This window comes from Phaenicophaeus curvirostris, chromosome 5 (assembly GCF_032191515.1).
Source record: "Phaenicophaeus curvirostris isolate KB17595 chromosome 5, BPBGC_Pcur_1.0, whole genome shotgun sequence".
NCBI classification, from domain to species: domain Eukaryota; kingdom Metazoa; phylum Chordata; class Aves; order Cuculiformes; family Cuculidae; genus Phaenicophaeus; species Phaenicophaeus curvirostris.
The window spans coordinates 26,077,748-26,090,341 of NC_091396.1; the positions used below are offsets into that span (position 1 = coordinate 26,077,748).

A 12,594-nucleotide genomic window follows, 5' to 3' on the forward strand; every position below is an offset into this window, starting at 1 on the left:
CTGACAGGTGGCCAGCAAGTAGCCTTTGAATGACAGCATGCACCAGCTGCTGGAGAAGAGGATATGCTAACACAACACATTTGGGAGAGTGAAGGACATGTTTCTTTGGTATCCACATGCAGGACCAAATGTGGAACTTTGCAGCCTTCCCTGGACACCTCAGCAGTGGCAGAGTACAAATCCCAAAAACACAAGGAAGTGCACCCACGGTAATTATGGGATGTAATATGTCAGCTTCATCCTATACTGCAAATGCCTGCGCTCTCTGCTAGGAAGCACAATGGGGCCCTGATCAAGCTGGCCATGCGCTCAAACCACGCACAAAGCTTCACCCCCTACCAGGGCGGCAGTAGCATTGTCCCAGTGGCCATAAATCAGGGCTCCTTCTCCCGGCAGAGATGTCCTTTAAGGGCGCCCCCAGCTAAAGTTTCTTCCCCAGACTCCATCTCCTGCCCAGCGAGGCGGGCTCTGCCTTGCCCGAGGACGCCCCACCCGCGCCTGCCCGCCGGGTCAAACTCCCAGGGCCCGGACCGCTCCGGAGAACGAGCCGGAGCTGCGGCCACGCCCGGACACGCTCTGCCGGGCCCCCCGCCGCGGGTCGGCCCCCGCCTCTCCGCCCGCCCTCCGCGCCCTCCTCCCCGGCTCCGCCACAGGCAGCGCCGCCGCGGGGACGCTGGGTGGCGCCCGGGGGCGCGGAGAGACGCAGGCTGCTCGGGCCCTTCTGTCAGCCCGATGGGGAGCGGGCAGGCGGGCAGGCGGCAGGGGCGAGCGCCGGGGGTGCAGGGGAGCACGCAGCTGCAAGTTAGTCTATGGGCGGGTTTAATGACTATTTAATACCGCGCTGGGGTTGGGAGGCAGCGCTGGGGCAGCCTCTGGTTACCCCGAGGGCATAACCGCAGGGCAGCCCTGAAGTGCCCTGCCTGGCTCCGTGGGCCGGCAGCGCTGCACCAGCCACGGGACAGCAGGCGGGGGGCTGCCTGCGATTGCACGGGCAGGGTGGACCCCTGGGAGCTGTTTCTGGGAACTACCGGCAAAAGTGCTGATGTGTCTAGAGGGCCGTGGCGACTGGATGCATGGACATGGCTGAAAACCAGCCGAAGGACACCAGATTGCTCTGTAAAAACAGAAATGGCGTAGGGTAGTCTGAAGGAATGTCATTAGGGAAAAGGCTTACTGAATAGAGTTGGTTGAGTACTGGGACATTTCCTAACAGGACTCTCTTATTGGATTGGGCTGTCATGCCCCTAGAGGCGCGTCAGAATCTAAAACCAGAAGAAAAATTACCCTTTCCTTCGTACCCTGTACTCCAACAGCCTTTTTCAGCCTCCAGTTGCAGTGTTGCTTTACAACACATACTTCATAAAAGTGGGGGAGAAAATAGTGTTATCTAACAGCTGTCCTCAGCCTTGCTATCTAAATGTGGTCCCCATGATGTCCCCAAAACAGTATTTGTAGTTTTAGGGATTTTGCAAACATTAGTGCTTCATGTAATACTGGTAACCAACAAGCCACAAGGTGTGACAAGTGATAGCTGCCTTCACAAATCAGCCTGTTCCTGAATATCAGTAACTTTTCTACTCTCATTCTCTTCTGTTCAGTCCTCTTGACCTTTGAAGGGGCCCTACGTCAATGCTGTAGCGCTATTACATCAGATCATGAGTTCTTACTGGAGGTCTCCTCAGGACCTCTCCCTCCACTGACCCCTGAGTCTCCATGGGCTGCAACTTAGAGGTCTCCTGAATTGTTTTTTTTTACACTTGCAACAAGCCTTAGAGGAAATCTTACTGTGGCCCTGAAAGCTGCTGGTTTTTTTAGGAACAGGAACGGAACAAGACTGTTGATACTCTGCCAAAGTGGTTTATTTTTTGTAAATGAGGCAGAATTTGCCAGCATTTGTGTTTAGAACATAAATTATTTTTGAGAGCTTTCCAAGTCTCCTGCGGATTCAGAGTAGGAAGAGAAAAGACTCCTTTTGATAAAAAGAAAATTGAACTGCTGGTCTGGGGAGTCAGCCTAACTTCTGCTAGAATGGCTGGAGATACAAGAGCACGGATCTGATGTTTGCAAAGGTGCTTCATGCAGAGAAGTATGGTAGCAAATCTGAGAACGTTCTTTTGGAGGCAGTCATTGAATGGCCTCTGGACCACCTGCTTTGCTGGCCAAACCTACTTCCTTGGCATCAGTGTTCAGAGAGTTCAGGCTGTACCACTGCGAACAGAAAAGTGCATTTAGTATGCTTTGCACATTAGTATTTCTTTGGACCAGTTCTTTGGCTTTCCTTTGTTAAAGGCATTGAAAACTCAAAAGCCCTTGAGACAAAAGGGAAACTTTTTTTGAGGTGGTCCAAGCCCCCTGTCAAACCATCTGAAGATTTCTAGAAGCTTTGTCTCAGGTTGTTTTTGAGGCAAGAGCCAGCAGCAGCACAAGATCCTGTTTCTTGCTGTGGGAAGGAGCATTATCATTTGCACCACAGCAGATCCTACTGTACCCACTGAATCCTAATGTGGTTGCTGGGCACAGTCATTAATTCTTGCCTTTTACGGAGGGAACTAAGGGAGCCACAGAGAAGGATGAAACACTTTTGAGGAACTCCTCAGAGCAGGGTTTCTGTTTCCTTGGGTCCTGCTTAATTAAGGGTAACCAAGGATAAATGAACAAAGAGTATTTTATTTGAGCAGTACTTTCTTAAGAAGAAAGAGAAGTTTTCACATTTCCCCATAGACCAGTTGCTGTACGACAGATTTCCAGACACTGAGATCAATGGGAACCACAGACGCTTAGTACTTAACCAAATCAGGTCACTGTCACCCTCTTTTCCCAAAGGAAAGAAGGGTCCTGAGGCAAGTGTTAAACCCCACCATTTCAGTAGGAAAAAGTCATACTGAGTTACTGGTTAAAACTTTTAGGGTTCTTCTTTCAAAACGGAAGGAGCAGGGCTTTCTGTTGGCCTAAAAGATAAAAAGAAGTGAAGAGTTACTGTGGAAGTCTCTTGGGTCATTTGTCTTTTTACTTATTATATGTGGTGTGCAGCCTGGTTTGGTGATGCTGTTAGACTCAATTTCAGTTTCTGGCTTACAGGTACAGCCTCATCCCCCAGCAAAACAACAGAGAGCTTACCAGGGAATGTAGCTATGCACAAGACTCCATTTGGAAAGATGTAGTTAGGAAAGTAGAAACTGAGAAATTATCTCTGTTTAGTGCATAATGATTTAAATGTGCATTTTGCTAGCACTTGCATTTGAAGATCACAGAATGCTCTACAAAAATCACTAAACAATTTTCCTTCTTCCACAGAGGAAAATACCATAAGCCATATATTAAATATATGTCACATTGAGTCATTGGTGCAAGAGCTGTGATGGTTTTATTTCTCAATTGGTATGATGGCATTAACATGTAAGGATTATGTGGTGAATCCTGAGGACAAACATATCTCCTGTAGGAATGCATCAACTTTGTTTCCTCTAAGAGTCTCCTTGTGAAGGACTTGAAACTATCATGCTGGGGGGCAACAGTCTCTCCTAATTTAAGTGTTCATTGTACATTTGGCACACTCCCACCAGCTTCCTCAGCATCGGTGATTACCCAGGTCATCATGAGATCCATCAAAACTATTCTGAGCTGTTGTGTCAGCCAGATGGGCAGGTGGGCTAATTAAGAGTGGGGCAACAGCTGTAAGAAATGGTTTCATAGGGCTGCATTGCAGGGAGATGCAATAAACTAAAACTTTTCTAGGGGTGCTCTTAGCCTAGACAACACTCTTAATATACTCACAACTCTATAGCCATTGTATGGCTGTCCCATTATTTTATATATTGCCTAGTAAGAGAGCGTGTATCTTCCGAAGCCACCCTGTCTTCTCATTCTGTTTTGTTTCTACATGTATTTTCTTCAAATGCCTCTTGAATGTCCCTCACACAGACTTTTTTCTTCTTTTGCATCTCAGGATGCGGGCAGGTTCTTCAGGCTTCCAGAGGTCAGATTTTGCTGGAAGGTTACCCACTGAATGCACGATGTGAATGGACTATTCATGTTCGACCTGGATTTAACATTGAATTAAGGTAGGTCACATGGACTTTTAGACAGCACTGTTTTCAGGTGAAAACTGGGGCACGTGGTTAACCAAGAGTCAATGAAGGTCAAGAGCTGGGAGCCCTGAGACAGTGAAGGTACTGCCACCATTTTGCATTTACTACCTCAGCTCTTTCCCCAATCTAGCTTGTGATCAGCAACCACTGTACAAATCATCAATACTGTACCCTCAGTTCCCATTTAGGACAGCTGGATGCTAGGGAATGTTTCTCAGATATTGGGCACAATATATCTCTCCAGACCTCTCTTCAAGACTTTGACACCAAACCACCCAATATTTTCTGAAGAGTATACCAGGCTGAACTAAGACATTCTTTGAAGAAAAGCTATAGGAACATTTTGATATGATGTCTCGTGAGAAATTTGACTATGCGACTTGCCTTGCATTTAGCCTACATTTTCATTCTCTTATTTTTATTTCACTCATTTGACCAGCTATGTCCTCTATCAACCTCAGTTATTCCTCTTAATATTCCTATGTCTGGAGGATGTGATTGGCTCTCCTGCAAGTCATTGCTCCTTTGAACTATGCTTAGACCTGTTAACCCACCCCCAATGGCTCAAGCTCACAGTTCTTGACTGGGTATCCTGCCTAGTGCAGGAGAGCCCCTAGTTGGGAAAACAGTAACTAATACTGTTTTCACATCTGTGTAGCAGGGAGTTCATGCATGCAGCAGGAAGCTTGGCAGGAGATTGTATTCAAATCCCACACTTAATTTAATAAAAACAGTAGCTAAAGCCTTCACAACAATATTTCATCACCTTTTGAGCCAAATAAAAAGAACTAAGCTAGATATGCGAACAGATTTCCTCCTATGTGTTTAAAGAGAGACTTAATATTTCGTATGAGGAAGAGAAATTAATTTAATAGAAAAAAAGAGCTTATGGCATTCCCACTGTAATGTCCTGGTTTTCAAACTTGCAAATGCAAACCTATTGTGTAGCTGCTGCAATTATTGCCTGGATAGCATTGGAGCCTCTTGACTCTGGAAAAATAACTGGAGACAGGGGAGCAATGTTGTGAGGAGGAGTTCTCATGACACAACTTTGCATCAGTCTCAGCAGGTAGGAGCTGTAACCTACATTGTTTCTAAAAGATGTTGGCTAGGTGTATGAATTGAACAATGCAGCTTAGGGAGGTGGTAACCTAGGATCTTTTAATTTCTGAACTAGGTTTTATCAACTGTAAGGCTTAAAAAGTGCTTCAGGAGCAACCTTGCCTTCATTTTTATGGATTTGGGTGTGAGAGTGGTGGTGGATCTTGTGCATGCACATCACTAGTGAATGCACCCATCTCTGGGTAAAGAGCTGACAGCCAGGTGGCACCAGGCACAAGGTACAAGAAAGGAGAAAAAGTGTATTTTAACAAAGAGCGTTAGATCGAACAGCAGTACTTGCTGTGGCTGCACTAAAGACGTTCTCATCTGCTTTCAAGGTAGAGGAAAGGGGAGTGCTGTAAGGTAAGCTAACAGATATACTAACTCTTTGGAGAATTCAGACCTCCATTCTAGACCCTGAGGGCCACTCACATGCATGCTAGGAATATTTTAGTGTCACATGAGATCTGTAGAGTTCACTCTGTTTACCTTTGCTGTTACCAGAAGATGCAAAACTTTAACATGAGGGGCATCCTGCAGGGAGTGCCTTTCTCTTTCTCCTCATGGCCATCCTTCCTACAGTCAGATAAACACAATACTAGGTGTCTCCTTGTTGTGGCATAATGTTACATACCAGCTGTGAAAGTCTCCCAAGAGGGAAGCCTGAGCTACCTGCTTTGTGTTGTCAGCAACTACATTTATCTCAGCTGGGTAGCATTGGAAAAGCCTAACGGCCCGTGCCCAACCTAGACCAAGCTTGATGTTTGGGTGTTTAAAGATCCTGGCAGATGACACGGCACTTCCAGAGAAAGATCAGGAATTGTCCTGAATGTCCACACTTAATCCTGCCACCCTTCAAGTCAAGAGGTCTAGGAGGAAGCCTCCATGGCAAACACAGAACATGAGAACTTGTATCTACGCCATTTATGGCAATCCCGGAGGTTTTCAAGGTGGACAGCCTCAAAGCTGGCCACTGAGGTATTGGCCGTTGGCAGTTAGATGTTGTGGAAAAATGGTACGTTTAGCCTAAAGCTTCTCCTTTAAGCCATTCCTATGCAGAAGGACAGGTACAACTACATAGGCCACCAGAGTCTTCCTCCTGAGTTTGCCATCCACGCTGAATTGTTGCCTTCAGTGCATTTTCATATGAATGTGCTGCTCCCTTCTGTGGCTGCTACCTCTGCTGAGAGCTGTAATACAGAGCCAACATTGCAATGAATCAGTGCAAATGCTAACTAAAAGAACTTCTCTCTTCATTCTCTCTGTGCACAAACCCTGTTTGCTGCCGCTCTGATGGCTTGTGAAGGCAGGAATGGGGACAGCGTGATACAGAAGGGGAACAAAGTGGTTTGTCTCTGCCTACATAGGACAGGAAGAGTAAAACTCCCAGGAACAAGCATCAAGCTGTGCCACTTATATATTCTTATGGAGCAAGTGTGTAGAGTTGAGTTGGATTCCAAGGATCCTGATGCAAAAACTGAGATGGGGTGAGGCAGACTTCATGTGTTTAGGGACTTGTTGATTCATTGAGAGGGGAGGCACTAACATAACTAAATATTCAAATAAATTAGAAATAAGATGCACAAGTTGGAGTATGCAGACTGACTATGTGTGTCTTTCTTCCCCAAGATTTTCCATGCTGAGCCTGGAGTTTGACTATATGTGCCAGTATGACTATGTGGAAGTCCGTGATGGGGACAATTTGGACAGCCAAATAATTAAGAAATTCTGTGGAAATGACAGGCTGCCTCCTATCCGAAGCACTGGGTCATCACTCCATGTCCTCTTCCAGTCTGATGGATCAAAGAACTTTGATGGATTTCATGCTGTCTTTGAAGAAATTACAGGTGATATAATCCAAAAGTGGAACATGCCGCTCCTTCTCAGTAACTCAGTTTCACTAATCTCTTTCCCTGTTTTGTTTCATTAAAAACTTTCATGCTGTGTTGCCAACAGCAACTTAGACAAAGTCAGTACACAGAAGATTCAAAAGTTGTCAGATGGCATGTGAATTTGAGGTTCTCCTGATAAAGATTTAATTCCGTCTGCCTGTATGAAGAACAAGCACATTAGTCAGCACAGAAGAAGTTGCTATTCTGTAAGACTTTTCTGTATGAATTTGAGAACTAAGAGCACAGAAGGAGGTAGAAGAAGGGGCTTGTGTGTCTGCAGTGGCAGAATTGCTCGATGCTCTGTTCAGGAGCAGATTGATTGTCTCAATCAGCAAAAGCCTGATGCAAAGCCTTATAGTTAGCTCAGTGAAAATGCCCTGACATGACTCTTATGTTGGCTTATGCATTATCTCATTAGGGTCTAAAAAAAAAAAATATGTGTGTACAAGGGGCAGATTATTTTCTCTAAGTAAAAAAGGAGGCTTTTCCCATTCTGTGATGAACTCAGTCTTATTAGTGACAGAAGCAGGGCTCCAGAATTCCTGTGTTTTTGTTAGTGCTTGGACAGCTTTTCCCCTGCACTGCTTTCCATGGTTTCTTTCTAGCTGCAAAACAACATTGAAAGCGTGTCTGGCTCCTCATTTTGCCATTACATTTGAAGCAGCCTCTACCCTCTTCCTGAATCTTCCTTGTTTAGCTATGTGGGGAATTTTGGTGAAATTATTCACAGTACTCCTGGCACAGATGGCTAGGCAGCGTGTGCTGTTTTGACATAGATAAAACCTGCAGGCCCTATGACTCACTGTAACTTGCCTTCCACATAACCTGGTGACCAGTGTTTCATGAGATCATCCAGGATATATCTGGCTTAGGAAGTTTAGTTAGTTTATGCAATCCTTATATGAATACACAAACCTATAGTGAATCAATGATCGGGGTGTAACTAGCAATTGGAAATGCTCATAGTGGAAGAGGCAATGCCTATGGCATTTCTTAGCCTGCCCTGTTTTCAGATGTTACTCTTAGTACCTGTTAGTACCATAAAAGGAGCAGTCATCTGTTGATAGTTCACCTAGGCTTACAGCAGGAGAGGTGATCTAGAACAAATAAATATGGCGTGGGCATAAGGGCTGCCTACATTCAGGGAACTAACATTTTCCGTATGGTGCAAGCTGAATTAGTTATGTTTTCTCTGCCCAGCAAGGAACACTTGGTATTCAAATACTGTTGAGTACTTAATTTCCACTCATTTTTAGTGGTAATTACTCTGAGGCTGGGTGACTGCAAGTATGGTAACCCACAGAGAGCACATTGCAAAGGGATTCATAGAGTTTGTGAGACGGTCTCATGCACCTTATTATGAGACTGTTCTGACCTAATGTGTAGCTGCAGAGAAAGGCTTTTAAAACACTCCCAATGTCTTTTTATGTGAAGCCTGGCTAGCAGGACCATTTAGGGGAAGAATTCAGTGTGCATGGGGTAGTGTAGAGTTGAAAGCAGGGGCAGCACAGGATCAAAAGCTCTGGCAGCACATTTGTAACTGAAGCATTTCCCCCAAAATTTCTGTCTGTGCACAGGACTCTGGAAAAGCTCAGGTCCCTGGAACAGATTGCACAGAGCATGCTAGAGCATTTCCCTGTGCTGTAGCACTTCTGCCTACAGGATGTGAACCTGGCCATGGAGGTTTTCTGATGTCCCTAGCACCTTAGCGGTATAATGGAGAGGATTGAAGAAGTGTGTACTGTCAGGACTGGATTCCTTCCTGGTCTCCCCTTCCTCTGAGCTCTGTGCTGGCTTGTAAGTCATTGCTTGCTGAAGAGTGGCATGGAATGTATAGAGGTCACTAATTCAACTGCCAGAAAGGTTTTGATTGATACAAAATAGGCTGCAAAGCCTGTATCCCCTTTAGGAAAGGTCTCTGCATGTGTCATTACTGAAGGACAAACCCATGTAACCTGCTGCACTGTCTGGTTTGGAAGCAGGTGTTAGATCCCATCCCATGCCAAGTGTCAAAAGGGAAGTAGTAATTGGCATGAGTGACTAGAATTCACTCAGCAGACTTCAGATGAGAAGGATGGAGGGCCAGATGGAGAGACATCAGGGTCTCTTAGGGATTAGACATATGCTGGATCTATTAGATGAAAGCCTGTTATTGAATTTCATTAACACTTTATTTTCTGTACCCCCAAGCTAGTGATCTTTGACACAACATAGGGGCTTTACCCTTTTGTAGTTCAGTCCTATGTTGTTTGCTTTAAAAAGTGAAATATTTAGTGCTTGAATAGCAAGGATTTTTAAGAACAGTATCTAGCACTTATCTTTTTTCACTTGACATGCTTAGTTTTACAGAATCATGAGAGAAAGCTGGGCAAAGATAAAGCTGAAAGTTCACTGGCTTCTAACCAGTGACTACAAAATATTAGTCTGTAGTGTCTCTTCTGGTTTTACTTCCCTTTCTCAGTCATGTTTTATGTTAGTTGCATACAGTACAATTGCCACATATATATTCCTTTTAATGAATGAGTTACAGTCCTTGGTCAGACCTTAGTCTTCAATGAGATTTGATATTCATTGCCCAGCCGTTTATGAATTTCTGCTACATCACCATATGAAGCCTCTAGAGAGGTCCATTTGTGGCATCTATATGTTTCCTCTCTGTTGCCATCTGGATATAAGAAACTCAAAGATTATTCTTCAAGTGAAGTCTTTGCAGGAAAACTGCTGATTATGATATGTGTCATCCTGGATTGCAGCAGAGAGAATGTTTTCAATGTAATTGTACACAACCTTAATATAGGTCCCCCAGAGCTGGTTGCTCATGATTGCTCATGGTTGCTCATGGTTTCAATGCTCAATGGCTGGTACAATGACTCATTTCTCTTATAACTTATCACTGAAGCAATCAGTGTATTTAGCATGGAAGAACGTAGATGATCTGTAAATTAATTAGCAATTTCTTTCTAGCAATTATGAGTTCAAAGTTTAATCTGTAAACTATCAAGCATACTTGGATAATTCTTCAAGATGGCAAGGAATATATTTTGTTGTTGATGTGAGCTGAAACTGATCTCAACTTCTGGTATGGATCCAGATGTGAACTTTTCTTCAGAGTGTTGTTTTGTTAAGATGGACTTGAAGCAGGGCATGATATCCTGCATGCCTCAGGTGTTGGAGTTGAATCGTAAACTGGATCTAAATCTTGAGAAAAAGTGAAATTTGCTGATGCTGAATGGCACACACATTCTCGTGTCAATTTGTGCAAATTATACAGTTTGATGTGTGTTAGTGCTAGATTGTGGTGTGCAAGAGTTTCCCTGGCAGACTTAGGGTTATAATGACTATTCAGAGCTTCCTGAACCCAGCACCAAAGAATTGCTCCTCAGTGCTAAAGCAAAGTCTGGGATGACAAGATCCAAGACCCAAAAAACCACAAGAAACATGGATCCCAGAACTTATCCCTAAACTCAGGGATGAATGGCAGGAGAAATATAGGTTAATATTAAACATCTTTAATTTAAGCTAAGCTCCAAACAGTGGTGGAGCTTGCTGTATATTATTTTACTTCCACGAACCTTTCTCACCACTTGACAGTTAAAGGAAAATCGTAACCGTAAATGATGAATGCTGGGAAAAGAACTGCCCATCCCTGTAAGATGCCCTCTCCAGGAAGCAGAAAGGAAGGGTAGAATGCTTTTTTTTTTGCATTGGACCCTTCACTATGCCTTCCTAACTTTTAACCAGAAAATGTAACTTATGCCAAGACTCAACCATGATGAGGAAAAATAGATAGGACATCCATGAAATGAGAGACCGTGAACATTCTTGCTTTTCTTTTATAGCTTGTTCTTCATCTCCATGTCTTCATGATGGCACATGCATTCTAGAGAAAAGTGATACCTACAAATGTGCCTGTCTGGCTGGCTATACAGGGAATCGCTGTGAAAACTGTGAGTACAGACACTGTGTATATGAACAGGCTCCAGGGTTGTTACTGATGCAGGAGTGTTATTATTTCTTAGGTTAGGTCAGTCACAGTACCAGAGAATATACTGAACTTTTTATGGCATTTTTTAAGTTGCTTGCCATTTATGAAAGTTTCCACTGAATAGTTCTGGAGCTCTTTATCTGTGTATAAAAAAATAAAAGAGAACTGGAGTGGGGAAACAGCACACAAGAAATCTCGTACTGGACTAGCTGAGCCCTGTGCTTGATGCTCTAGCCAGATTCAGTTACAGGAAGTTTGTCTTCCCTCACAGCCACCTGAAAGGTAGAGTTCTGGCACGATGAATGACGAAGACTTGAGATCACAACAAATGAAAAAACTCAGATTCTGTCCATATCTACACTGGTGGTCCTCACTGTACGTGTAGTCGTACACTTGCTTTTGTCCTGCCAAGTAAATTGTAAAATAACTGGGTTCAAATGAGTTGAAATAAATTATCTGTTCTATCTATGTTCTTCATACTTCAGCAATTGTCTTAATCCAACAGGACTTGAAAGAGCAAGAAGGAGTAAGAATTGTGCAATAGATGTTCTATGTAATCTCTACTAGCTGAAAAGAACATTGTACAATATTTTAAGTCATTGATCTAGAGCTCCAGCTCACCCTAGAGGGTTTCGGTAATACCAGTGGAATCCATTTGGGACCATATTTGATCCAAGACAGAAGGCATGGCTTACTGTGCCTTGCTGTGGGATTACTCTGGCCATAAGGCACACATCATCTTGCTTATGTCAGAGCAGCCAATGTACACCAAGCCTCACTACTTCAAAACCATTTTCCCACATGTGCCATTGTCAGGAGTGGATTTCTCTCTTGGAATTGCTTTTACTTCATCAAGTGACTTAAATCATAGTGACATGCTACCTCCTTGCATGGATCATTTTGAGATAAAAGATCCTTTGATTTCTACAGATACAAATGTAGATCATAAGACTTGACTTTTCTCCCAGTAGACCAGAGGAGAGGTAGTTTTAAATTTTCTGTAAGCCTGCAAAAGCTTTGGTTCTGAAAACATGCCATATTCTGTCATATTGCACATATTCCTGATATGTTTTCTGTAGGGAAAGGGCTTCTGAAAATTGCGGTTTTCTTACCTCAGGGCTAATGTGGCTGGCTCTTCTGCTAACAGCCTCTTTCCTGTGAGTAGTTATTTATCAGTCATTTAGGGACCGGAAACTTCTGAGCTCTTTGCAACTGCTCAGTGAGATTAGTTCCACTCCTGACTTAGGAGAGAGTTAAAAAATGGAAAATATTCCTCTCTGGTTCAGAACCAACCTTAATTTCAAATTATTCAAATTTCCAGCAAACCTCAAAAGTAGTTTTGGCAGGCTCTACACTACAGTCCAGGCAACGAATGAAGCTCACTGTTCTTTTGCTAGTTCTCTTTTGTAGTTCCAGTGTAGAAATTTCACCCATGCAACACAGAGCAATCAACAGAGATAGTCGAAAAACAATAGGATGAGACTTCTGTCTTATTGGAAGCAATGAAGGGTGTAGGCAGTAACAGAAT

At 43.7% G+C, this 12,594-nt stretch overlaps 1 protein-coding gene across 3 annotated transcripts in view; it reads left to right on the forward strand.

Moving 5' to 3' along the window:
* Positions 1–12,594, forward strand: part of PAMR1 (peptidase domain containing associated with muscle regeneration 1) — a 56,522-nt gene that overhangs the window by 15,563 nt on the left and 28,365 nt on the right. For all 3 annotated transcript variants that reach the window (XM_069858050.1, XM_069858049.1, XM_069858051.1), the window contains exons 5-7: positions 3,947–4,061; positions 6,819–7,036; positions 10,921–11,028. In XM_069858050.1, the coding sequence (XP_069714151.1) occupies positions 3,947–4,061; positions 6,819–7,036; positions 10,921–11,028 (441 nt within the window). The remainder of the gene's footprint in view (positions 1–3,946; positions 4,062–6,818; positions 7,037–10,920; positions 11,029–12,594) is intronic.